Source organism: Callorhinchus milii, unplaced genomic scaffold (assembly GCF_018977255.1).
Source record: "Callorhinchus milii isolate IMCB2004 unplaced genomic scaffold, IMCB_Cmil_1.0 Scaffold7, whole genome shotgun sequence".
Taxonomy (NCBI): domain Eukaryota; kingdom Metazoa; phylum Chordata; class Chondrichthyes; order Chimaeriformes; family Callorhinchidae; genus Callorhinchus; species Callorhinchus milii.
This window is the reverse complement of record NW_024704748.1, coordinates 28065872-28092578: the sequence shown is the minus strand read 5'-3', so window position 1 is coordinate 28092578 and position 26707 is coordinate 28065872. Positions and strand designations below refer to the sequence as shown.

General features: G+C 52.8%; 1 protein-coding gene across 1 annotated transcript; it reads left to right on the top strand.

Annotated features, from left to right (window-relative positions):
- Window positions 1-671: 671 nt before the first annotated feature.
- Window positions 672-24869, top strand: rrp12 (ribosomal RNA processing 12 homolog). Its single transcript, XM_007910560.2, has 34 exons — window positions 672-859; window positions 2005-2189; window positions 2438-2521; window positions 3224-3300; window positions 3442-3547; window positions 5513-5629; window positions 5820-5958; window positions 6396-6523; window positions 8609-8707; window positions 8837-8928; window positions 9047-9158; window positions 9539-9621; window positions 12754-12868; window positions 12981-13123; window positions 13328-13449; window positions 13573-13637; window positions 13975-14134; window positions 14456-14610; window positions 15894-15961; window positions 16544-16637; window positions 16808-16966; window positions 17520-17600; window positions 17728-17833; window positions 18789-18896; window positions 19664-19821; window positions 19907-19998; window positions 20587-20733; window positions 21093-21256; window positions 21435-21539; window positions 21719-21768; window positions 22075-22141; window positions 22919-22983; window positions 23481-23563; window positions 24672-24869. Exons 1-34 carry the CDS (start codon window positions 721-723, stop codon window positions 24754-24756), a joined length of 3753 nt encoding a protein of 1250 aa, XP_007908751.2. The 5' UTR covers window positions 672-720; the 3' UTR covers window positions 24757-24869.
- Window positions 24870-26707: the final 1838 nt, after the last annotated feature.

Genomic DNA, 26707 nt, shown 5'->3' with positions numbered 1-26707 from the left:
ATTAGAACAGCTGTTTCTAAGGGGGAGTGATGCCAGTGGACAGGTTGAGGATGTCTGTTATTTAGGGGGTGAAACTGGGAGGTAATGGAGGATGGGATCAATGTGGTGGGTGTTACTCGGGAAATGATGGAAGTGAAAGAAGAGGGGGAGTCAGGGTCAAAAGTGCGGAGGGAGGGACAGGTGTGGAGGCAGAACAGATCCTCTCCATTTTGGACTCGAGGAAATCCATGAAGACTCGGAGAAAAAAACTGCAACACATATCTTCCCCTGAAGTCCCGCTCCTGGCGGCGGGGGGCGCTGTCCCTGCAGTCCCGCTCCTGGCGGCGGGGGGCGCTGTCCCTGCAGTCCCGCTCCTGGCGGCGGGGGGCGCTGTCCCTGCAGTCCCGCTCCTGGCGGCGGGGGGCGCTGTCCCTGCAGTCCCGCTCCTGGCGGCGGGGGGCGCTGTCCCTGCAGTCCCGCTCCTGGCGGCGGGGGGCGCTGTCCCTGCAGTCCCGCTCCTGGCGGCGGGGGGCGCTGTCCCTGCAGTCCCGCTCCTGGCGGCGGGGGGCGCTGTCCCTGCAGTCCCGCTCCTGGCGGCGGGGGGCGCTGTCCCTGCAGTCCCGCTCCTGGCGGCGGGGGGCGCTGTCCCTGCAGTCCCGCTCCTGGCGGCGGGGGGCGCTGTCCCCGCAGTCCCGCTGTGAGAGCCGCCGGTGCTCGCAGTCGGTGTGGCGGCGGCACAGGATGGTGAAGGCCGGGCGGCTCCGCGCCGGAGTCAACAGGAAACTAAAGCGCTGGAGGAAGGGACACAGCAGCGACTCGAACCCCGAGACGAGTCGCTTCCGAGAGGCCGCGCGGAGCCGCTTCTTCAGCAAAGCTCCAGGTGAGAGCCCGGGGTCCAGGACAGGAAAGGCAGAGGCTTCGGGCCTACACCACGTGGGGCCTGAGCTGTGATCACAGACCTGAGCCCGGGGGGGGGGGGAGGGGTGTGGGGGGCCCGGGGGGGGGGGGGTGTGGGGGGGGGGGGGTGGGGGGCCCGGGGGGGGGGAGGGGTGTGGGGGGCCCGGGGGGTGGGGGGCCCGGGGGGGGGGGGTGTGGGGGGCCCGGGGGGGGGGAGGGGTGTGGGGGGCCCGGGGGTCTGGGGGGCCCGGGGGGGAGGGGTGGGGGCCCGGGGGGGGGGGGTGTGGGGGGCCCGGGGGGTGGGGCCCGGGGGGGGGGGGGGGGTGGGGGCCGGGGGGTGTGGGGGGGCCCGGGGGGGGGGGGGGGGGGGGGGGGGGGGGGGGGGGGGGGGGGGGCCCGGGGGGGGGGGGGGGGGGCCCGGGGGGGGGGTGTGGGGGGGCCCGGGGGGGGAGGGGGGTGGGGGGGGCCGGGGGTGTGGGGGGCCCGGGGGGGGAGGGGGTGTGGGGGCCGGGGGGGGGGGGGCCGGGGGGACAGGGGGGGGGCCCGGGGGGTGTGGGGGGGGGCCCGGGGGTGAGGGGGGGGCGGGGGGGGAGGGGTGTGGGGGGGGGGGGGGTGTGGGGGGGGGGGGCGGGGGGGGGGGGCCCGGGGGGTGTGGGGGGGGGCCCGGGGGGTGTGGGGGCGCTGTTCGCTGTTCCCGGCCTCGCGCCCCCAAACAAATGTGGGAAATGGTTCTGGAATTTTTTCTGCAGCGAAAGCAATAAATGTACAAAATACGAAAAAATAAATGTTACATCAATTTTTTAGCACATTTTTAGTAATTATAGTTACACTTTTTTGAGGGTTTTTTCTGAGGAGGAAATGTAAACGTATTACAGACGATATAATAATAATTTGGTCATTCAGTCCACGGCTGTGTGTGGGGACACTGCTGTGAGCAATTGGCCGTCGTGTTTCACCCACAAGTACACAGTCAATTCACTTTACAGTATATCCTGTGAAGCGCTGTGAGACGTCTCGAAGACGTGAAAAGGTGTTCTATCAAATGTGAGGATTATTATTATATCAAATGTGAGGATTATTATTATATCAAATGTGAGGATTATTATTATATCAACATTTGCTCTCCAGGACACAGTGATCTCACAGTGAGTGCCCTGAAGCTACACAATGAGCTGCAGCCGTGCCCTGGAGAGGAGGGAGCGCTGACAGAGCAGACAGGCGGCACCTTCCTCAGCGGCCTCTCCGACTGTAGCAACCTGACGTTCAGTCGAGTGCAGCGTCTCTGGGAGTCCAACTCAGCCGCACATAAAGAGGTGAGAGGCTATCACGTACACTCAAGCTTTTCCAGAAAACGCTGACTCCTGTTGGGGGACTGACGTGCTGGGGTATTGGTGCCTGGCACTGATTGAGGTGCCTGTTGCTCTATGGTACTTTGATTGTGGCCATTACTTGTGTGAGTGCCCAAAGGCAGCAGTGCTGATGTGTGGTTGGGAGGTCTGTGGGGAAGGGCGGCTCTGTGGTGTGTTTGGAAGGCTGTGTTGCTAACGCTTCTCATTTGCAGGTCTGTGCTGTCTTGGCTGCGGTTACTGATGTGATTCGAGCAGAAGGAGGGAATGAAACCGAGACTGAATACTTTGCTGCTTTGGTAAGTCTGAGGAAGGGGATGGGTTCAACATGGACATGAGCAAGACAACCCAACTTGAAGCAGGCGTAAAACATTGATCCATTTGAATAAGCTTCCAATGTTCTCCAGGAAACACCTTTTCCCAAATCTAATAACATAAATCTGTTTGAAATTAAGGTGATCTGTGCTTTGTCTTTACTATCCTCTGTGGCGGGACCTTCCAGAGAGCAGGCAAAATGGCTGAATGTGCACTCACTGGTGATGGGGAAGCAGACATAAAAAGGGTCTGTGGCAATGGATGACCTGGCGCTTGTGGAGGGTTGAGGTGGGAAAGTGAACAAGATGTCAAAGATAGGGACAGAGAAGGTGGGATATGAAATGTAGTCCTGCAATAGCAGTTGGGTATGTCCCTCATCTTGGATTTAACATTTCTCTTTCATGTCCTTTTCTCTGTTGGTCTGTCTGCTCTTCTATCTCACGCTCTCTGCCCCAGGTTCTCTGTGTGTGCGCGTCTCTGTGCATCTCTCTGTGTCTCTGTGTGTGTGTGTGTCTCTCTCTCTGCCCCAGACTTTCTGTGTCTCTGCCCCGTGCGTTCTGTGTGTCTCTCTACCCAAGGCTTTCTGTTTCTCTTTGGTTCCCACCCTCCAATTTTCTCTCAGGTTCACAGTCTCTGACTCGTGCTCTCTGTTTCTTTGGCTGACATGTTGTCTTGCTGTTTCTCAGATGACTACAATGGGAGCAGTTGAGACAGAGGAATCAATTGCAGCTGTTGCTTATCTGCTGAATTTGGTGATGAAGCGGTATGTACAGACACTCGAGGCTTGTACATTGCTCTCGGTGTGGCGAATGGTCTGGGCTTTCAATATCTGCTCTTGGCCTGTTCCTCAGGACTCCTCCCGACATGAAAGGCTCTCAACAAATATCATTTGTTGTTGTTGCAGGGTTCCTGCTCCAGTGCTGATCAGGAAGTTCTCGGAAACGGCGCAGGTGTTTATTAATGTCCTGGGAAGTGAGATGGGCTCTGGATCCACAGCAGCTGTGCGATGGGTAAGTGACTCAATGAACACCATAGATGTGAGCGAGGAACATGCAGGAGAAGTTCCACCATTTGTTTTATATTTTGTGACTCATACATGTTCTCTCTCCCTTTCCCTGTCATCTGGCACTGTTCTTTCCCCCCCTGAAAACAGCCATTATCAGCCCCAACTTGAAGAAACCTTCCCTTGATCCATCACAGCTATCCAGCGACCGGCCCATCTCAAACCTCCCTTTCCTATCCAAGGTCCTTGAGAGAGCTGTTGCCTCCCAGCTTCGCTCTTTCCTCTTCTCCCACTCCCTCCATGAACCCTTAGAATTGGGTTTCTGTGCTGCCCACAGCATGGAAACTGCTCCGGTCAAGGTCACAAACGACATCCTGACCATGCGTGACCAGGGCTCCCTCTGCCTTCTCGTCCTCCTCAACCTCTCTGCTGCCTTTGACACCGTGGACCATTCAATCCTTCTCCACCACTTCTTCTCCCACCTCAACCTTCAAGGTTCTGTCCTTAACTGGTTCAGGTCCTACCTTTCACACTGCCTCCACTTCGTCGCAGAAAACGGCTTCTCCTCCAGCCCCCGCACTGTCTCGTGCAGTGTTCCTCAGGGCTCTGTCCTCGGTCCCCTCCTCTTCACCCTCTACATACTCCCCCTTGGTGGCATTATCCGCAGACATGGGGTAAATTTCCACATGTATGTGGATGACACCCAACTCTATCTCTCTGCCTCCACCCTCAACTCCAGGACTACTGGCGTCCTGAACAAATGCCTGTCCGACATCAAGTCCTGGACGAGGGACAACTTTCATCAAGACCGAGGCCCTCCTGATTGGCTCGCACCAGCGCCTCCGCACCTCGGGCACTGGCAGCATCAGCCTCCACGGCTGCACACTTAACCTCACTAAGCCAGTCGGGAACCTGGGGGTCTTGTTTGACCCTGAACTTTCCTTTCTCCCCCACATCCACGCCATAACAGCACTGCCTATCACCACCTCCACAACATTGCCAGACTCCGCCACTACCTCACCCCTCAGGCCCCCAAATCCTCACCCACACATTCGTCACCTCAATGCCTGATTATGGAAACTCCCTCCTCATTGGCCTTCCCAACTCTACCCTTCACAAGTTGCAGATCATCCAAAACTCTGCAGCTCGTGTACTCTCGCGCACCAGTGACCCCATCACTCCCACCCTCGCCCGACCCCATCACTCCCACCCTCGCCCGACTCCACTGGCTTCCCTTCTCTCAGAGGATCGAGTTCAAGATCCTCGTCCTCACTTTCAAGGCCATCCTCTCTGATCTGCTGACTCCCTACCAACCTGCCCGCTCCCTCCGTTCAGCGGGCTCCGGCCTGCTCCATGTCTCACACCCGACCCAACCTACCATCGGTGGCCGGGCTTTCAGCCTTTCTGCCCCCACACTCTGGAACTCCATCGCACAGTCCCTTCGCCTCGCTTCCTCCCTTGCCTCCTTCAAGGCTGGTCTCAAGACCCTCCTCTTCGATCGTACCTTCGGTCGCCCACCCACCTCTCTGCCTTCCCTCACCCCTACCCCACCCCTCCCCCGTGCTTGTGTCCTGATCCCTGACTGTACAGCACCTTGAGACATCCTCACAACATGAAAGACGCTCTATAAATGTAATACTGTTGTTGTTCTGTGACAGCTTGCCCAAGTGGACAATGTTCATGTGAAGTCCAGACAGTGAGCATCAGTAAGCTCAACTACACCCTCTCCCCCCGCCGCTCCCCCCAGCAAGAGCTCTCTACACAGCAGTATGCAGTTGGAACTCTTGCTATCTTCCCACCCCCCCCTCCCCCCACTGTGGCTAGTGAATAATAATAATCCTTGCATTGATATAGCGCCTTAACTTAGAGTGAATTGACTGTATATTTTGTAGGCAAAATGATTGCTGAAGCATGTTGTTGCCCAACCTGGTATAAGTGGCTGATTCTCTCTTGCGTTGCTCTTGCTGCCCAGGTGCTGTCATGTCTGGCCTCACTACTGCGGAGACAGGATCTGACCGTGTGGAGCTACCCGTCCACGTTGCAGGTTTACCATGGAGTCCTGAGCTTCACCATCCATGGCAAGCCCAAGGTGAGCGTCAGCCAGTGTACAGGGGGCAGCTGTGTTTGCACATGAGGGCTTGTGTGTGTATGGAGGGCTGTGTAGGTACGGTTGGGTGGGATTGTGTGTACAGGCTGTGTGTGTACGGGGAGGGGGTTGTGGGTATGGGCGGTGGGAGGGGGTGTGTGTATGATCGCTCACTGACCTCCTCTGGTGACAGGTGAGGAAGGAGGCCCACAGAACGATCTGCTCCATCCTGAGAGGCTCCGACTTCATGTTCAGTGACATGGCCCCTCCCCATCATCCAGCCGCACAGTCAACAGCCAGATTCTGCATCCAGCAAATTGAGGAATCTGGAGGTAGGGTCATCTCCTACTGTGTACACATGAGGGGCTGTATGTAGGTTGTGTACCCTGTGTGTGCTGTGTGAGAGGGGCTGTATATACAAGTTTTAAAACAATGAGACAGTCAGGTATTAGGACCCGAGCCATTGGGGGGCTGGGCAAAATGGGGATAGGAGGGTGGCTGAAGGCACGGTTGGTCTTGAGACGTGCCTTGAAGGAGGGGAGGGAGCAAGGCACAGGGAATGGGATGGAGTTCCAGGGGGTGGGGGCAGAGAGTCAGAAAGGGAGCAGACAGGTTGATTAGGGGGTTAGCAGGTCGGAGTGGTAGGAGAGGGAAGGCCATGGAAGGCCTTGAAGGTGAGGACGAGAATTTAGATCCTCTGAGGGATGGGGAGCCAGTGGAGTCGGGGAGGGTGGGCGTGATGCTGATGTGTGTTGTGGGTTTCCTGCAGGCAGTAAGGAAGCCACGAGCACTCTGCACGTGCTGTCACTGCTCCGCGAGGTGCTGCCATGTTTCCCCATCTCCTGTGTCAAGTCATGCTGCGAGACGCTGCTCAGAGTAATGACCATGAGCCACATGGTGAGTGAGGCTCGATCTGCTCTGTCCTGTCCCACATACAACAACAACAACAACAACTTGCACTTTTAACAACAACGGCATTACATTTGTAAAGCGCCTTTCACATCGGGAGGATGTCCCTATATAGCGCCCTCCACGCAGGGTAGAGTCTCAGAGCGCTTAATAGTGGTGGATACTGACTCCGAACCCGGGAGTGGGTGGCGGGGGTCAAGTGTAAGCACGGTCGAGCAGGAAAATTTTCAAGCGAGACTTGAAAGAGGGGAGAGAGGGGGCAAGGCGGAGGGATTGAGGGAGAATGTTCCAGAGTTTCGGGGCCTAGTGGCTGAAAGTGTGACCTCCAATGGCTGAGGGTGCAAGGAACTGGTGCCAGTCGAGCAGAGGCACCGGGTGGGGTATTGGGGAGTGAGGGGGTTGGAGAGAGAGGGAGGTGCCAGAGAGTGAAGGGATTGTACACAAGTGAGAGGATCTTGAAGTCGATCCGTTCGGGGATGGGGAGACAGTGGAGCCGGGGCCAGAACTGGTGAGATGTTCCCTTCACCTCGCTCTCTCGCCTCCTTCAAGGCACGTCTCAAGACATAAGAACATAAGAATTAGGAGCCATTCGGCCCCTCGAGCCTGCCCCACCATTCAATAAGATCATGGCTGATCTATTCTAACTCCACCCGCCCGCCTTATCCCCATATCCCTTTATCCACAAGAAATCTATCAATCTCAGTCTTGAATATGTTCGAGGACTGAGCATCTACAGCCCTTTGGGGTAGAGAATTCCATAAATTCACTGCCCTCTGAGTGAAGAAGTTTTTCATCAACTCAGTAGGAAAGGACTTACCCCTAATTTTAAGACTGTGACCCCTGGTTATGGTTTCTCCAACCAGGGGAAAAAGTCTCCCACTATCTATTCTGTCGTGCCCCTTAATAATCTTATAGGTTTCCATAAGATCACCTCTCAATCTTCTATATTCTAGAGAATATAGGCCTAAATTGCTCAACCTATCCTCATAACTCATCCCCTTCATCTCAGGTACCAACTTAGTGAATCTACATTGTACCCCTCCAAGGCGAGTACATCCTTTCTTAAATAAGGAGACCAAAGCTGCACACAATACTCTCGGTGCGGTCTCAACAGGGCCCTATACAGTTGCAGCAATACTTCCCTACTCTTATATTCTAACCCTTTTGTAACAAATGCCAACACACTTAGTCTTCCTAATCGCTTGCTGTAGCTCCAAACTAACTTTTTGTGACTAGTATACAAGGACACCCAAGTCCCTCTGAATGCTAACATAATCTAGCCTCTCCCCTTCTAAAAANTAATCTGCTCTACTGTTTTTGCCACCTATGTGGATGACTTCCCACTTCCCTACATTATATTTCATCTGCCACCTATTTGCCCACTCACCTTGCCTATCTATATCTCGTTGCATTTTTTTAATGTCATCCTCGGTGTTTACTCTCCCTCCTACTTTAGTGTCATCCACAAATTTGGATATATTAAGTTCGATGTCCTCATCTAGATCGTTGATGTAGATTATACATGATCCATGTGGCACACCACTAGTCACATCCCACCAATCTGAGAAGGACCCGTTTACCTACTCTTTGTTTTCTTCCCATTAGCCATTCTTCAATCCATGCTAATATATTCCCCTTAATTCCATGGGCCCTCATCTTGTGGATCAACCTTTTATGCGGCACCTTATCAAATGCCTTTTGGAAATCTAAATATGCTACATCCATTGATCCCCCCCCTATCTAATCTACTTGATATGTCCTCAAAAAAACTAAAAGACTTGTTAAGCATGACTTCCCTTTTGTAAAGCCATGTTGACTCTGTCTAATCATATTGTGATCCTCTAAGTATCCCACTACTACATCCTTAATTAAGGATTCTAGAATTTTCCCTACCACCGATGTCAGACTAACTAACTGGTTTATAGTTCCCCATCTTTTCTCTCCCACCCTTCTTAAATAGACCCTCCTCTTCAACCGTGCCTTCAGCCACCCTTCTATCCCTACTCTCTCCAGAGCTTCCAGCAACGGAAACCACCCCCACACTCCTGGTCAGTAACTCACTCTCTATTGCAGATGATCACAGCATGCGCTATGCAGGTATTCCATGGACTGTTCAGCGCCAAATCCAACTCCTCGCTTCTGACAGCGGAACTTAATGCTCAGATTATTACAGTAAGTACAATGTCCAGCCTGGGGTTAGTATCGGGGCGAGGGGATTGTGTGTGTGTTTGTGTGAGCTCAAAGTTGGAAGAGGGTGTGCTGTGTGTGTGTGTCAGCTCAGTCTCATGTTTATCCTCACAGGCTCTGTACGATTATTTGCCGAATGAGAAGGACCTGCAGCCGATGTTGGCCTGGCTGGCGGTGTTGGAGAAAGCTCACATTAATCTGTTCAGGTACAGACCAGGGGCTGCTCATGTAGGGGGAGGAAGCTTGTCAAGGGAGGGGTTAATTGGAGCGGTCAGGACTTCAGTTATCCACAATCTGCGTTGTACTGACCTGTGTTTGTGTTAGGTTACAGAGCTCCCTTTGCTTGGCACATCTCCCTCGTCTCTTCTCCACAGCCATGAATTGTCTCTTGTCACCTCACAGCCAGGTCCTCTCCGCCGCCGCTCAGGCCATGAAGGTGAGATGATTTCCAGCTGGAATGACATGACACTGCAGTGATCAGACAGAGGGAGGGAAGTGGAAACGGGTGACAGAGATGGAGGTTACAATGTTCTCCATTTCTTCTAATAATAGTCGTGGAAGGAGGCCATTCAGCCATCTTTTCTTAGTCCGAATCGCCTGCCTTTCTCCCTCACTATGTATACTGTGCAGGACTCTTAGGAAGGTGCTGTATAAATTCAAGTTGTTATTTCTTTCAAATATTTTCCCAGTTTCCTTTCAAAAGCTGTACTGGATTCTATTCCAGCAGCATTTGTGGTTGATGTTCCAAGGTTACATCGGAGTGAGCACAAATCAAGAGAAAATTGGAGTAAATGTAACAGTAAATGTCTTGTGCAGGTGTTGCTGAGAGAATGTGTGGCCCCGGCTGCAGCAGACATTGAATCCATCGCTCCCACCTCCTCCATCTGCAGGATGTTCAGGTGAATGTGACTCAGCACCTATGTCACTGTGTGAGTTTGAGTGTGTCGTGGTGTGAGAGTGTGTCGCTGTGTGAGTGTCGCTGTGTGAGTGTGTGTCGCGGTGCGCAAATTTGTGTCGCGATGCGCGAGTGTGTGAGTCGCTGTGGGGCGAGTGTGTCGCTGTAGGGCGAGTGTGTCAGATGAGGCGGGTATCAGAGGGGAGCCAGGTGTCTGGCGTGTGGAAGCCATCACCGTGCTTAATTGTCAACAGTCTGAGAGTTCTGTGTATGTCACCTACACATGCAGATTTCCCCATGCCTGAAATGGAATGACAGTCCTTGCCACACATTGTCACGTTTTGAGCAGTCTCCTTCGAGCTGACAGGACTTCAGGGTGACATGCTTGGCAACAGAATGTCAGGGCTGAGTCAATCATCTGGCGATCTTGGTAATTCCTGAGCCACGCGGGTCCGCAGTATTCCAGGGCACTGCTGATGACAGCACAGTCCAGGCAGGCTCATCAGCAAGACTCGGAAAGGCAGACCAGTCACAAGGAGCAGGGATTCTTCCCACTCGGCTCCCGTTAACCTTGCAAGCCGAAGCCCTAATGGGTGGGGTGTCCCAGCTGGACAAGCAGCAGGAAGCTTCCCAGACAGTGCTCTCAAGCTATGTGGTTTAAGCTGGTTAAACTCCAGCAGTTATCTCAGTGCCCACTCTTGCCAACCTCCGCTAATAATCTTCAGAATTCAGTAATTCGAGTTCATCCCTCTAGGGAGAGAATGAATTCCATTCCTGACTTTCAATGGAAATTTCCAATTTGAAGGTGGCAAAATAATAATAATCCTTACATTTGGTGTATCACCTTTCACATCAGAAGGACATTCCAAAGCCTTTCAGAGGATGTAAACCACGATTGCTGTCTTTGAGAATCTAAAACAACATAGATCATGAGAAGCTATTTCAACTTGTCCAGAATAGTAAAACCAGAGGACACGGCCTGCAATTGAAAGGGATAAATTCAGAACAAATCTACGCAAACACTATTTCAGTGAGCAAATAGTGAACCTGTGTAACAGGCTCCCTAGGGAGACGGTTGAAGCAGGAAATGTTGATTCTTTCAAACACAAATTAGGTTTTAGTGACATTCTGAACATCTGTGATCAGGGCTCCCTCTGCCTCCTTATCCTCCTCGACCTCTCTGCCACCTTTGACACTGTCGACCACTCCATCCTCATACGCCGCCTCTCCGCTTTGCTCAATCTTCACGGACCTGCCCTTGCCTGGTTTGATTCTTATCTCTCTCACCGTCTCCACTTTGTTGCCTCTAACGGTTTCTCCTCCAGCCCCCACTCTGTCATGTCTGGCATCCCCCAGGGCTCTGTCCTTGTCTCCTCTTTAATATCTACATGCTCCCCCCTTGGTGACATCATCCGCAGACATGGGGTCAACTTCCAAATGTGGATGACACCCAACTCTTATCTTTCTGCCTCCACCCTCAACTCCAGGACCACTGCTGGGCTGACAGACTGCCTGTCGGACATCAAGTCCTGGATGAGGGTAAATTTCCAACAGTTGAATGTGAACAAGACTGAGGCTCTCCTGATTGGCTCACGCCAGCGCCTCAGCACCTCAGGCTCTGGCAGCATCAACCTCCATGGTTGCTCACAGCTCACCAACTCACCAGCCAGTCAGGAACCTGGGTGTCTTGTTCGACCCTCAACTATCTTTGCTCCCCCACATTCAAGCCATGACCTGCTCTGCCTTCCCTCACCTCCGTAACATTGCCCGACTCTTCCACTACCTCACCCCTCAGGCCGCTGAGACTCTTGTTCATGCCTTCATCACCTCCAGGCTCGACTATTCAAACGCCTGCGTGTCGGCCTTCCCAACCCCTCCTTCCACAGGCTGCAGATAATCCAGAACTCTGCAGCCCGTGCCCTCTCCTGCATCAAGCTCCGTGACCCCATCTCCCCCACTCTCGCCCGACTCCATTGGCTCCCTATCCTTCAGAAGATCCAGTTAAAGTTCCTGGTCCTCACATACAAAGCCCTCCGTGGCCTCGCCCCACCATACCTGTGCGACCTCCTAACCCCCTACCAACCCAGCCATTCCCTCCGCTCAGCCAGCTCCGGCCTGCTCCACGTCCCCCGACCTACCCGCCCCACCATTTGCGGGAGAGCCTTCAGCCACTCTGCCCCCAACCTCTGGAATTCCATCCCCCAGCCACTCCACCTCGCCCCCTCCTTAGCCTCCTTCAAGTCCCGCCCCAAGACCCTCCTCAAGACCATGCCATCGACCACCCCCCTTCTCTCCCCTCCCTTTCCCCCCCAACCCCAGCTCGGGTCTGAAATGCTGTACTCTGTCCAGCACCTCCCAATGTGAAAGGCGCTATACACATGTAATGTTAATGTTTTGTAGGTAGTTTTCTTTTAGGAAATAACGTTACGGGATATAGTATATAGGTAGTTTGGGACATATGTACATGCAATGAAAAAAGTCCATCTATTCCGCCTTCCTGACAGCCTCTGGTCCCATGCTCTCCACAGCAGCACCCACCGTGCGGTCCAGCTCCCCCGTGTAAGCAAAGTGGACTGTCGATCGCAGATCACAAACCGACTAGACACTGAGAAGGTGGAAGGCGGACTAGATGGACTTTTTTTATCTAAAATTTCTTATGTTCTTAAAGTTGTGTGACTGAGATTTGTGAGAAACGTATAAATGGAATCCTGTCTGATATGGAAACTCTTAAGCTTGGCGATGTGTTTCCGCATGTGTCAGACACCCAACTGACCAAAATAAGTTGCTTTCTAGTTCAGCTTGAAGGAGACATGCAATCTCGCCCACTGAGTGAAGGTTCCACCAGTTGGAGGTGCTGTGTTTAAGCAGCAGCACAGAAGGAGGCTCCAGTTGCCTTGCCCCATTCCCATACACCTTCAGCCTCGTTACCCGTTTATTTCCCTCTTGAAGCCCACAACTGACTTTGCACTAAACCAGTGTTGACAAATTTGGACTCCAGGTTCCAGTAGCTGTTGCTCCGAAGCCTAAGTTTCCACATCAGTTGATTCTGGACATGGACCTGCAGTGTGTGGTCACCAGACATTTTATAGTTGGTACAGAGCAGGGCAGTGATCTGATTGGCTGCTTTTGGTTGCAGGGTGGTAGAGGAGGGGCTGACGTATCGGTTTCACGGTTCCTGGGCCTTCGTTCTGCAGCTTCTTGGCACCTTCATCCAGGCGGTCGGGAAACCGGCATTTCCCATCGTGAAGCAGGTGAGAAGTAGCAGCTCGATCACCGGCCACGGTCTATCCTCCTGTGTAGTGTGTCCACTGTGGGGGATCTCTCACTGCAACTCATTGGTAACGTCTCTCTCTCGGCTCCCAGTGTCTACAGTCACTTTGTGATCTGCGATCGACAGCCCACTTTGCTTACACGGGGGAGCTGGACCGCACGGTGGGTGCTGCTGTGGAGAGCATGGGACCAGAGGCTGTGCTGCAGGCAATACCGCTACAGATTGATGGCACAGAGTGAGTGACACAGCAGGGTATGGCTGGGGGCGGGCAGTGAGGGAGGGTGGGTGTGCGTTACAGCTTTGAGGGTCTGGATCCAGTAAACCGGAGCTAAAGGGCATCTTAGTGAATGAGTTCAATCCCACGTCATTCTGGAGGTCGAGGCAGTAATAAAGTTAATGTTTATGTTGAGTGATCAGCTAAGACCATGTGTCGTTACAGACGGAATTTTGACTTTCCCCGAAGTTGGCTCATACCTGTCATCCGTGATCACGTCAAACACACACAGCTCGGATTCTTCAACAGATATTTCCTGCCTCTGGCTGGAAGCCTCAAGAGCAGGGGTAGGAGAATGAGAAGATATCCTGGTGGGAGGGGGAGAGTGGGGGGAAGGGAGACTGGGAGCGGGAGGGAGAGGAGGGTTCCGTCTGTGTTTTCTCTGTTCTCACACGCTTTCCCTTACACAGCCGTGGAGCTTGCTCAGACCGGCCAGTCACTGGAAGCTAAAATCTACGACACTCTGCAGTGGCAGGTAAACATGGTGCATCCCAATCCCGGGAAGGGGGGAGGAGTAGGAGCTCACACTCAGGTGGGGGGGGAAAGGGAGGAGCTCACACTCGGACCAGGGGGAGAGGGAAGAGCTCACACTTGGGCGGGGTGGGGGCGAGGGAGGAGCACACACTCGGGTGGGGGGAGGAGCACACACTTGGGTGGGGGGAGGGAGGAGCTCACACTCGGGTGGGGGGGGAGGGAGGAGCTCACACTCGGGCAGGGTGGGGGGAAGGGAGGAGCTCACACTCGGGCGGGGTGGGGGGGAGGAAGTAGCTCACCCTCAGGGTAGTTGATGATCCCCTGATGTTCTGTTGCAGGTGTGGACACTGTTGCCAGGGTTTTGCACGAAGCCCACAGACACGGCCTCAGCATTTCAGGGCCTCGCACGGACACTCGGCTCAGCCATCAGTGACCGGCCCGACCTGCGGCTGCCCATCTGTCAGGGGCTTCGGGGTCTCATCAGAAGTTGTGAGACAGGTGAGTGTCAGCCTTGGACCCAGACCCTGAACTGCCAGTGTCACCAAGCGGGGGGAGGGTGGGGTTGTCAATGTCAGTGTGTGGGGGGTGTTGTCTGTGTGTGGGGGGGTATAAGTGTGGGGGGGGGGTGGGGTCAGTGTGGGGTATCAGTGTGTGGGGGGTGGTGTCAGTTTGGGGTTGGGTGTCGGGGTGGGGTGTCAGTGTGTGGGGGGGGTGGTGTTTCTGTGCTGGGGGACTGCAGACAGTCTGGGGTGGTGGTTGTCTGTGTTGGTGCAGTCAGGTTACCCTGTGTGTCAAACTCCTGTCTATATCACACTGCAGACGTGGACCGAATTGAAGTCAGTCGATTTGCCAAGAATTTCCTCCCAATCCTATTTAATGTGTACAGTGCGGAGCCGGTGCCCGGTGACGGCAGCTCACACCGTCTGCCCATCCTGGAGACCATCCGGTGCTACCTTAGCATCACTGAGCAACAGGTGATAGTCTGCACAGCACTGATACTGACCCCGCCCCCTCCCTGTCCGCACTGAACCCGCCCCCTCCCTGCCCGCACTGACCCTGCCCCCTCCCTGCCCGCACTGACCCTGCCCCCTCCCTGCCCGCACTGACCCCGCCCCCTCCCTGCTTGCACTGACCCCTGGTGAACCCACCTCATCCACTTCCTCTCCTTTCACCTCAACGTCCATGGCTCTGTCCTTGATCCCCTCCTCTTCAACATCTATGTGCTCCCTCTTGGTGACATCATCCCCAGACATGGGGTCAACTTCCACATGTATGCGGATGACACCCAACTCTACCTCTCTGCCTCCACCCTGGACTCCAGGACCCACTGCTGTCCTGACACAATGTCTGTCAGACATCAAGTCCTGGATGAGAGCGAACTTTCTTCAGTTAAATGTCAACAAGACCAAGGCTCCTGATTAGCTCTCGTCAGCGCCTCCTCACCTCAGGCGCTGACAGCATCACCATCGAAGGATCCACGGAGGCTCCCCCTCACTGAGCCAGTCCAGAACCTTGGGGCCTTGTTTGGCCCTCAACTATCCTTTCTACCCTACATCTGTGCCGTGACACGCTCTGCCTTCCCCCACCTCCGCAAAATCACCCGGCTCCGCCATTGTCTCACACCGCAGGCCCCCGAGAGCCTCATACACGCTTTCATTACATCGAGGCTCAACTATGCAAACTCATTGCTTGTTAGCCTTCCCAAATCTTCCCTCCACGGGCTGCAGATCATCCAGAACTCTGCAGCCCATGTCCTCTCCCGTACCAGGCTCCGCGACCCTCTTACCCCCATCCTCGCCTAATTCCACTGGCTTCCCGTCACGCAGAGGATAAAGTTCCGGTAAGATCCTGGTCCTCACCTTCAAAGCCCTCCATGGTCTTGCTCCCCCCTACCTCTCCAACCTCCTAACCCCCTACCATCCTGATCGCTCCCTCTGCTCAGCAGGCTCCAGCCTGTTTCATGTCCCTGTCTCGATCGTCCCACTATTGGCGGGCGGGCTTTCCGCCACTCTGTCCCCATCCCACCCTCTGGAACTTCCATCTTGCAGTCCCTCCGTCTCGCCCCCTCCCTTGCCGCCTTCAAGACCCTCCTCTTCGACCAAGCTTTCAATCTCCCTGCTTCCACTCCATCCTCCCCTACCCCGACCCCCAGCTCGGGTCCGTAACTGTCCAGCGCCTTGGGATATCCTCCCGACGTGAAAGGCTCTATACAAATGTAATGCTGTTGTTGCTGTTGGTAATGTTATTTGATTAACAGCTCGTGTGTCGGTTTACGGAGAAAGCCACTGAGAAGCTGATGAGTTCGGAGAGTTCAGAGTTCACCAGGTAAGGAGGGGTGGGGACTGTGTGACAGGCTAAGCTGACACCTCGCTTCACACTTACAGCGGGAACAATATATTGTTACTATTTATTCTGAAATATTTTAAAATAATTTCACTTTCATTACACTGTTTTTAGCACAACTGCAGGTTAGCATAACCAGGTGTGTGTGTATGTGCGTGTGGGGCGCGGGTGTCAGGCTGTCTGTGTGGGCGGGCAGGCTCTGTGTGTGTGTGTGTGTGGTGGGGGGGGGCTTAGGCTGCGTGTGTGTGGGGTGGTCAGGCTGTGGGTGTGGGGGGGGGGGTCAGGCTGTGGGTGTGTGTGGGATGGTCAGGTTGTGGGTGTGGGGGGATGGTCAGGCTGTGTGTGGAGGCGTCAGGTTGTCTGTGTATGTTGGGGGGAATCAAGCTGTGGGTGCGTGGGTCGGGTCGTCAAGCTGTGTATGTATGTGTGGGGGTGGGCAAGCTGTGGGTGTGAGCAGGGGTCAGGCTGTAGGCGTGTGGGAGGGGTCAGTCTGTGTGTGTGTGTGTGGGAGGTCAGGCTGTGGGTGTGGAGTTAGGCTGGGTGTGATGTCTCACTGTGTATCAGGCTCTCAGTGATGGACCTGGTTGTGGCAATGGCACCGTACCTGGATGAGCCGAGTATGAGCACTGTCTACCAGACTCTCCGCTCATTTCTGCAGGTAAGTGAACATTCCTGCTCATGTGCCCCCCCCCATCCCCGTGTGTGGCCAACTCTGCAAGTTTTCCCCCCCCACCACCACCGTGTGTGTGCGAGCTCCTCTGCATGTCTCCCCTCTGTTGAAGATGCTGGACTGTGTTCCTGAGGTGATGTAACCATCTGTCTGCACAGAGCAAAGTGCCGAGTGAGCAGAAGAAGGCTTACCGTGTTCTGGAGGAGCTGTGCGGAGGGCAGCAGGAACCGTGTCGACACTTTGTCAACAAACATCTGGAGGATCTAAAGGAGACGTTGCTGGGGTCACTGCGGTGCGCAGCCTCTCCCGCCAAGAGGGTGGGTACACACAGGAATCATCAAATTGGTGCTGAGGGGGTGCTGAGCCTGTGTATTATTGGCAAGGACCCAACATGGGGTGTACCATCCCGGTAATGTGCTGACACTCGATGCCCTTTCCTTTCCCTGAAGGTATTGCCTTCACAAGTGCAGGCCTCTCTGATCAGGTGTCAGTGAAGTTGCTCAGTTATGTTCAATCCCTCCCACCGTACAGACAGCAGCTGCTGAACCCCTCCCCCCGAGCAGGGAATTGGCCTCTGACCTAAAGCTGCAGCAGGTCCTCCTCGTGCGAGGAGAGAGAGAACATCACAGAGATGGACTGGGCAGCAGTGAGTGAGGGAGAGGGGCAGGCACAGAGAGACTATGCAGGTATGGAGAGAGTGGGGAGAGACTGGTAGGCACAGAGGTAGGATTAGGTTATGAAAGTACAGGTATTTAAATTGAATGCAGATTAATAGATTTTAGGGAACCAAGTGTCACTGGCTGATGCCTTGGTGTTTTATATTTCCCTCCTTCAGTTGGAAACTTCCTTAAACATTTTTTCTGTCTCCAGCCCAGGTTAAAGTGCCTGATTCACATCGTCAAACAATTGGCTGTGGAACATCAGGAGTTCATCATAGCTCTCATACCTGAGGTACGTCACACTCTGCCACACATTCATTCTCATACTCACACACTCTTGCACACAAATTCACACTTGTGAATTTTTGTGCAAGACAAAGTGCAAGAGACAGATACACAGTTCTGCTGTTGCTCTGCAGGTTATAATCTGTATGAAGGAGGTGTCGGTGGGAGCTCGGAGGAATGGATATACGTTGCTGGTGGAGATCGGACGAGCCTTTCTCCGCTTCTCTGATAATGAGTTTGGTGAGTCATCAACCCTCAAACACTGACCAACATGTGATTGGTACAAAGAAATTCCAGCAGCAACCTCCGAGCTCTGGCTTTAGCTTGGGCTGTGGATAGATCCCGGGTTCTTAAGGGAGCGGAGAGTCTGTGCAGGTGTTGGCCTTGGACGTTCCCCCACATTCTGGAACTCCATTCCACGGTCCCTTCGCCTCGCTTCCTCCCTTACCTCCTTCAAGGCCGATCTCAAGACCCTTCTCTTCAATCGTGCCTTTGCTCGCCCTCCCACCTCTCTGCCTTCCCCCACTCCTACCCCATCCCTCCCCCATGCTCGGATCCTGTCACCTGACTGTTCAGCGCCTTGGGACGTCCTCCCGACGTGAAAGGTGCTCTATAAATGTAATTTTGTTGTTGCTCCCTGCTGGGGGCTTAAGGACAATGTTACTGTGCTGCTCCAGGCTTTGCAACCATCCCAATCATCTGTAGCCAGAGATCTCTGTAGAGTATTGGGTACCATAGGGTATTGGTGAGCGCACTTTCCTCACAAGTGAGAGGATTGGGATTCGATTCCCGGGCAGGAGAAACCTTAGGCAAGTTTCTTTACTTCAACGCCTCTGTTTACCTAAGCATTTGATAGGAATCCGGGTATTAGTTGTTGGATCGCTTTCTGGGGGTAATAATCCCTCAAAAAAACTAATATTGTGGTCACTCAATCCACGGCTGTTTGTGGGACACTCGCTGCTGTGCACAATTGGCTGCCACGTATCGGCCACAAAATATAGTCAATTCACTTCACAATATATTCTGTGAAGCACTTTGAAACGTGACAGGTGCTATATCAAATGCAAAGATTATTATCTCTGTGAACAACCTCCCTCTGTGGGAATGTTGTGTGTGTGTGTGTATATTTGTGTGGGGAGTGTTATTGCTGAGACACAGGAATAAATGTGCCTGAAATTGTAACTCCATTTTGCAGAAGCGTTGCAGCAGTACCTGGGCCTGGTGTACGCAGGTCTGACTGGCTCCGTGACCATGATTAGCTGCACTGTACTGGCTCTGACTCGTCTGCTGTTCGAATTCAAAGGTAAAGAAAATAATGTGCAGCATCTGGTCTCTTCATTCTAACCCCAAAGCTTGGTGCCACCTTGATTAATATGCAGAGAGCTATCCAGCTGCTGCTCAAACTCTGCACCTCCTACTGGAGCAACTATCACTTAGTGGGTTTATGTCACTGCTTTAGATGAGACATTAGACAGACATCCTGTCTACCTTTTTTAGGTGAATGTTCAAGAATAGTCATTGAATCTATCTCTCTAACCTCTCTCCCCATAGCAGAACCCACTGCCTCAGCTCTATTGGGTCTGGCCTCCTGCATGTCCCGCGAATCCTCCGCTCCACCATCGGCGGCCGTGCCTTCAGCTGCTACACCCCCGAAACTTTGGAACTCCCTCCCTCAACCCATTCACCTCGACCCTCCTTACCCAACTTCAGTTCATGCCTGAAGACCTTCCTCTTCGGCTATGCCTATGGTCACCTTCCCCTCCCCCTGGCTCAGCTTTGGGCTCCACCATTGTTAAGCTCTGGTGCCCCGCCCAGTGTGGAGAGTGCTATATAAATGCATATTGTTGTTTAAATATTTTTCCTTGTGTCCTGGCCAACAGTTCTCTGAATCAAACATTCACCTTGTGTGCAAATTATGTGGTATTTACCTACAGTCACCGTAGCTGATAGTAATTACAGCGAGTTTTCAGTGAATAAGGTGCTGTTAAAAATGTTAGTTTGTTCCTCCCAGATGTGTCACTGAGCATTGTGTGGAGCAGAGATGTGCTGACCATTCTCTTCCCTTCTCAGGACAGATGGACACGGCCACTGTGGAGCAGCTGCTGACCAGTGTGTGTCTCCTGCTACAGAGCCGTACCCGGGACGTGGTCAAATCCGCCTTCAGCTTCATCAAGGTCGTCATTTTCATGGTAGACACGAGTGTCTTAGCCCAGCACCTGCAGCTCCTGGTGAGTGTCTCAGCCTCTCCCCTCGGTGCCAGCCTGCGCTGCGGGTGTGTGCCGGCCTGCACTGATTATTGGTGTTCTGTGACAGATGGAGAGCATCAAGACAGTACAAAATGACATCAGGCGACATTTCCGAGTCAAAATAAAGAATATCTTCACCAAATTGACACGGAAATTTGGGTAAGCAGAATATGAGGCACTGGATTGGATAAATTGCAGGAAGAAAACCTTGGAGAAAGTTTTGTCCCAAGTATCTTCTGCTGGTGCTGGCTTCTCTGTGGGAGATGGTGATATCCTTCTTTTGCTGCCACTTGGAGACACTGAAGCTTCAGTAATTCAGGGGAAACCCTCATCAAAGTATGTTGCAACCACCCTCAGACTTTTTTCTAGTGCTCTGCGATTCTATCTTGCGTCCAGGAGATTATATAAATGCAGGTTGTTTTTCTAACTTCTTCTTTGATTCTTCGTGATTTATCTTAAATTTGTGCCTCCTAGTTCCTGATTTGCAAACTAATGGACATAATATGCATGACTCTTCATAGTCTCCATTAGGTTAAACCAGCAGTCACCCCAATGCACACAATTTGGTAAGCTGGGTATGTCCCTCCCTTGTGTGTAGTTGGCATAGAAACATACGTAGATCTCTGTCTGGTTTGGCTGCTTTAGTGCCTGGTGGTGGGTTTCCACATATCAGACATTGCCCTCCCCCCCCCCCCCCACCCTCCCTCCCCGTGTGTTGCTGCTAACTCTGCTGTCTCTGTGCTGCAGCTTTGAGATGATTGACAGTCTGGTCCCTGAGGAGTATCACCGTGTGCTTGTCAATATCCGTAAAGCAGAGGCTCGAAACAAGAGGCAGCGAGCGCTCAACCGGACCCCAGGAGAGAATAAAGAGCAGCGAGAAAACAAGACTGACAGGTGAGGGGGCATGTTGGGGAGACTGTCAATACACTGTGTGTGTGTGTGTGTATACATGTGAGTGGGGGTGGCAGACAATACACCAGATGTTTGTGTGTGTGACGGGTGGCAGTCAATACACCGTGTGTGTAAGGGGGTGGGGGGGTGCTGTCAATATGCTGTGTGTGTGGGAAGGGTCAGGCATTGTGTATGTGGGTGGGTGTGGTCTTCAAGAGCTGGTTTGTGTGAGAGGAAAGGTCAGCTGCTGTGTGTGCTTGAGGGCACATGTGAGTGGGCAGGTGGGGGGAGGAGTCAGGTACTGAGAGAGGAAGAGAATGCAGGAAGCTATATGGTCTGACTCGTTGTGACTCCCACTCCAGTATTAATGACATTCTGGCTGATACGGAATCAGACGATGAGGAAGCAGCACAGGAACGGGAAGTGTGGGGAGCGAGGAGACAGCCTAACCGGGCCTGGCTGCAGGAGGGACAAGGAGACGAACCACTGAACTTCCTGGATCCCAAGGTGGCACAAAGGGTGCTGGGTACGTGATGTCTCACAATGTGCAGGACTGCATAGCTCTTGGGGGTGGTGGGTGTGGGGGTAGCGTGGGGGCTGTGTCACTTTGGCAAGGTAATTGTTTGCTCTGCTGGGCCACTGTATATTGAGCCACTGTGGGTTGAACACATTCCCTGATTCTGCCGTTTAATTGTCTGTTGCAGCCACTAAACCTGAACTAAACAAGAACGTAAAAATCAAACACAATTTCAAATTCACTTCAGACGGGCGTCTGATTGTCGCTGAGGACAAAGGGGAGCAGCTGAAAGGTGAATAAGAGGCAGGTTCTGGGTTCTCCATGCATCGCCGCTGCTGGAAGCTAAACAATACCGAGTGTGAGGAGAGCAAGAGACATTCACAGGAAAGCTACCTTGGGGCCAATGAGGGGAGGGGGGGGAAAGAGGTCCCCAAACCTGACCAGCTTCTCATGGAATCTCTTTTTCAACAGGTTCTGAGGACGAAACTGATGATGTGTTAGAGGAAGTTGGTGTGAAAAGTGTAAGTATCTCAAAGCGTGCAGGAGCGAGGAAAAAACTTGTGTTCGTAACCCCACATCGAGGTGGGTTGGAGCCACAATTGGGTCTACGATTGTCCTGAAGTCCCACTGGGTTAGGAAGCTGCTGGAAGGTGTGTTCGGGGGTGGGGTGGTTTTGAATGGGATTCATGCTATGATTTGAATACTGACACCGTCTGTTTGACATATGAACTGCTCGGCCAGGTAACGGAGAGCAGGTGTGCCTGCAGACCTCACTTGTGAAATGGTACCTTTAGCTGCTGTGCTCAGTGTGGTTTCTCTCCATGCAGCAAGCTGGACGGAAACAATCATTAAAAGGTGCTGATCAGGAGGTGCAGAAGGATTCACGCTATAAAGGTATGGTTGGTTCTATTTGGGGGTAGTTACCCTCACACAGAATCAGAGACATTTACAGTACGGGAGGCCATTCAGCCCAATGAATCTGCACCTGCTCTTAAAGCAACTGTCCAATTTCCCCATTCCCTTCAACCCTCTATCTCATATTCAGTGGAAGCCCCGCTTGAGACGGTTAGCTCCGGACCCCAGGTAAATCAGACAAAACGTCCGGTCCTGATTCCTCAGCTATTGTAAATATGCCAGTTAATCTGGACAAAATTCTTAGTTGGTTGCCACTGCGGCTACTTACTCCGTGTCTCGAGTGGCTCCGGGATGGAAATGGGAGGAGTCAGCAGACTCCAGCCATTCACAAGAGGCTCTGGGTTGTCTTATCAGTGAGGGAGGAGGAGGAATGTCGAAGACACAAGCGAAGAAATGGGAGGAGTTAAATTGCAATTGATTGACAAGCCTGGAGCCATTTGCGAATGGCTGGAGTGCTTCTGGCGGTCAATCACCTTTCCTGTCCAATGAGAATGGCAATAGATGGGAGGAGGCTCCGCTGCACCTCTGCTGGGCAGAAAGAAGTTCCGTTAATCTCAGACGCCACTTACGCTAGACAAAATGCCATGTGTCCGGCTCAAGCGGTTTCCACTGTACTTGTCTACATCCCTCTTGAAACCCAACGGACTCTCACTCTTACCTTTGATGCTGTGTCACCTATATCTGTCCAGGTTATTAATGTATATTGAGAAGGTTGTGCTGCTTCTCCTGTGTTGATTTACGGAATGTTTGTTTCAGCCGGAGGGTTGGGGATTCATCGACCAATGGCAAAGAGGAAGCCGGGAGCAGAGTATAAACCCTCAGTGAGTGACACTTTACCCTCATCTGAACCCCACGTGGCAGGTGGGGCCACACTGGCTCTTCCATCTGTTGCTACATATTTCCAAAAATATTTTGACCTTCAAGCCTGCCAAAAATCTCCTATATTTTCTGCCACGTTTTTCCCACAAAGTACATGTCAATCCACTTTACACTATATCCTGTGAAGCACTTTGAGACGTCTCGACAAACTGATAAGATGCTGTATCAAATGCAAGAATTATTATATTATTACTTCTGCTGCAAGGGCTAATCCATAATCACTGTTAGCTAGTGCCCTGTGAGCAGAGGCTTCGGGGCCAGTGCTGATGCGATCTTGCTCTCTCTTGCTGATTCCCTGCATTTCTATGTGATCTTTTCTTTGCCTGGTCTGTGGCTGCTGATCTCTGTGGCCCGTGACTTCAGGATCGGTCAACACCATTGGGAGGGAGGAGAGAAGGTGGATTTGGGCTTCATTGTTTGATGGGTTTTCTGTTTGCAGAGAGGGACGGGTGATGTGAAGCTGAAGGGAAAGCCAGATCCCTTTGCCTATTTACCTCTGAACAAGTCGCAGCTCAACCGGCGGTAAGAGACCCTGTGACTCACATATACACTAATCTACTCCTCCCTTCCCCACCCCTACCCCACACGCGCACACACACACATTTCTCCTCCACACACACATTAGTCTACCCCCCCACACACACTACATTCCCCCTCCACACACATACACTCCCCCCCCCCCCCCCCTCCCCACACACCACACACCCCCTCCACCCTCCACACACACACACACCACACTCCCCCTCCACACACACACACACCACACTCCCCCTGCACACAGACTATCCACATACATACAATACTAGCCCCCCCCACACACACTAGCTCCCCCGCACACACACTACACGGTCTCCTCCTCACATACTACACTGCCCCCTCCTCACACACTACACTGCCCCCTCCTCACACACTCCATTGCCCCCTTCTCACACACTCCATTGCCCCCTCCTCACACACTCCACTGCCCCCTCCTCACACAACACTAGCTCCCCTACACAACACTAACCCCACACACACACTACACTACTCCCTGCACATATACTACACTACCCTTGCACACTCACAGCTACACTACCTCCCCACACACACTACACTACACCCCTACACACACAACATTAGTCCCCCCCCTCCACACACACGTTCCTCCACACACACGTTACCCCAGTGCAGGGCTGGGAATCCTTTTATTATTTTAAAAACCTCAATCAGGTCACCCCTCAACCTTCTGAACTTAAGGGAATGGAGACCAGGTTTATGCAATCTGTCCTCATAATTCAACCCTTAAAGCCCTGGTATCATTCTGGTCAATCTGCACTGCATCCACTCCAGAGCCAATATATCCTTCCTGAGGTGCGGTGCCCAAAACTGAACACAGTCTCTAGATGGGGGTCTGACCAAGGCTCTATATAGTTGAAATCCTGTGGTGCTTTTTAGACAACAACTTGCATTTATGTAGCACTCTTCAGGCCAAATAACAAAGATGCCTCATGAGGATTATTACACCCCACTCATGAAGACATACACACCCTCGCATGTGTGTATTCACCCATTCAGCCCCCAAACTGCTGCCAGACATTAGCGCTCACATGCATTCTCTCTGACACTAAGTTGCTGTTCTCTCTGACCCCAGGACAAAGGCAAAAATGCGGGGTCGGTTCCGAGGCCTGGTTAAAGGGGCCCCAAGTCGCAGGGGGCTGAAGAATCAGAAGTTGTAACTCCGGTCTTGAGAGCTATTGCCTGGATTAGTTTTTGACTGTCGTGTTTATATCTGGAGCTAATCTCAGAATCAGAATTTTATTTGGATGAAATTAAATAATTTCTGAACTGCCTTGATGTAAAATCTTTGAAGATGCGTCAACCATGAACCATGGGCTGCCCAGAGCCAAACCAGGTGAAGTACAGAAAGTCCATTTCGCCACAGAAACTCTTAACTCAGGGATATGATGACGCTACCATACATAGAGGGAGCTATATAAGTGCAAGTTGTCGGTGTTATGAACTCTTCTGTAACTGGAGCTAACTGACAGTCCAGGTTGAGGGATTGCTCTAAAACCAGTGTTGATCACCAACTTCGCTCTGTGAGGGTCTCTCAGAGCCCAGTGAGACGGGTCTCTCACAACAAACAACAAAATTACATTTGTATTGTGTCTTTCACGTCAGGAGGACTGTCCTCACTACAGTTCAATAAATTTAGTTATTCTAATCCAGGAAACTAGGCAACATAGTTAAAAATACATTTCCAGTTCTTTTCCATTTAGATGAAATGATAAACAAGATTTCATTTATAGAGCGTCTTTCACGGCGGGAGGACGTCCCAAGGCGCTGGACAGTTGGGTCAGGACCTGAGCAATGGGGGGAAATGGTCAGGGTGAGGAGGGAAGGAAGGGAGCGAGGAGGGGGTAGAGAGTCAAGAGCGGAGCCGAAGGCACGGTCAAAGAGAAAGGTCTTGAGACCGGCTTTGAAGGAGGAGAGGGAGGAAGCAGCACTGGGGGATGGAGTTCCAGAGCCTAGGGGCTGAGAGGCTGAAGGCCCGGCCACCGATGGTAGGGCGGTTGGGGCGGGGGATGTGGAGCAGACCGGAGCCAGAGGAACGGAGGGTACGGGGGATAGTAGGTCGGAGAGGTAGGAGGGAGCGAGGCCGTGAATGGCCTTGTAGATGAGAATGAAGATCTTAAATTCGATCCTCTGGGGGATGGGGAGCCAGTGGAGGGGAGCGAGGGTGGGAGTGATGTGGTCGCGGTGTCTGGTGCGAGACAGTACACGAGTTGCAGAGTTCTGAATGACCTGCAGTGTGGAGGGAGGGCCGGGAAGGAGAGAGTTCCCATAGTCCAGCCTTGAGGTGATAAAGGTGTGGACCAGAGTTTCAGCCGCGTGAGGGGTGAGGTAATGGCGTAGTCTGGCGATGTTCCGAAGGTGATGGAAGGCGGTGCCAGTTGTGGTGCGGATATGAGGGAGAAAGGACAGCTCAGGGTCGAACAGAACCCCGAGGTTCCTGATGGCTTTGAGAGGTGGAGAGTGCAGTCTTGGATGCTGATGGTGTCAGTGCCTGAGGTGCGGAGGCGCTGACGTGAGCCAATCAGGAGGGCCTCAGTCTTGCGCACGTTGAGCTGAAGAAAGTTGTCTCTCGTCCAGGACTCGATGTCAGACAGACAGCTGTCAGGACATCGGGGGTCGTGGAGTTGAAGGTAGAGGAGGAAAGGTAGACTTGGGTGTCATCCGCATACATGTGGAAGTTAACCCAATGTCTGCGGATGATGTCACTAAGGGGGAGCATATAGAGGGTGAAGAGGAGGGGACCGAGGACAGAGCCCTGAGGGACACCGCACGAAATTAGCAAGAGCTCCCCGATAAGTCAGCGGGTAAAATGAACTACCTAATGTGATGCTGAACAACACAGACCAAGTAATCTTTGGTTCTGTGTGTTTTTAATTGATAACCACAATGAGACTCCCTCCGTGCTGGGTCCAGGTCATTAGTGTTAACTGTAATTGCTCTGTAACATGCATTTGTTTTGTTTGTCATCACACCTGGGTTCAATGACTCTGAGCTTGTTATTGCTGATAAGGCCATCTTTGACCATTTCCTCATCGCCCTCTCCTGCATCTTCCTCCACTCCAAACCTTCCACTGGAAAAAAATCCCCACAGTCATTCCAAGCTTCTACTTT

Coding starts and splice junctions, on each gene's coding strand:
- rrp12 (XM_007910560.2), top strand. CDS start 721: ATGGTGAAGGCCGGGCGGCTCCGCGCCGGAGTCAACAGGAAACTAAAG. Junction 15,962..16,543: donor GAGAGTTCAGAGTTCACCAG/GTAAGGAGGGGT, acceptor ACTGTGTATCAG/GCTCTCAGTGATGGACCTGG. Junction 16,967..17,519: donor CAGCCTCTCCCGCCAAGAGG/GTGGGTACACAC, acceptor TTCTGTCTCCAG/CCCAGGTTAAAGTGCCTGAT.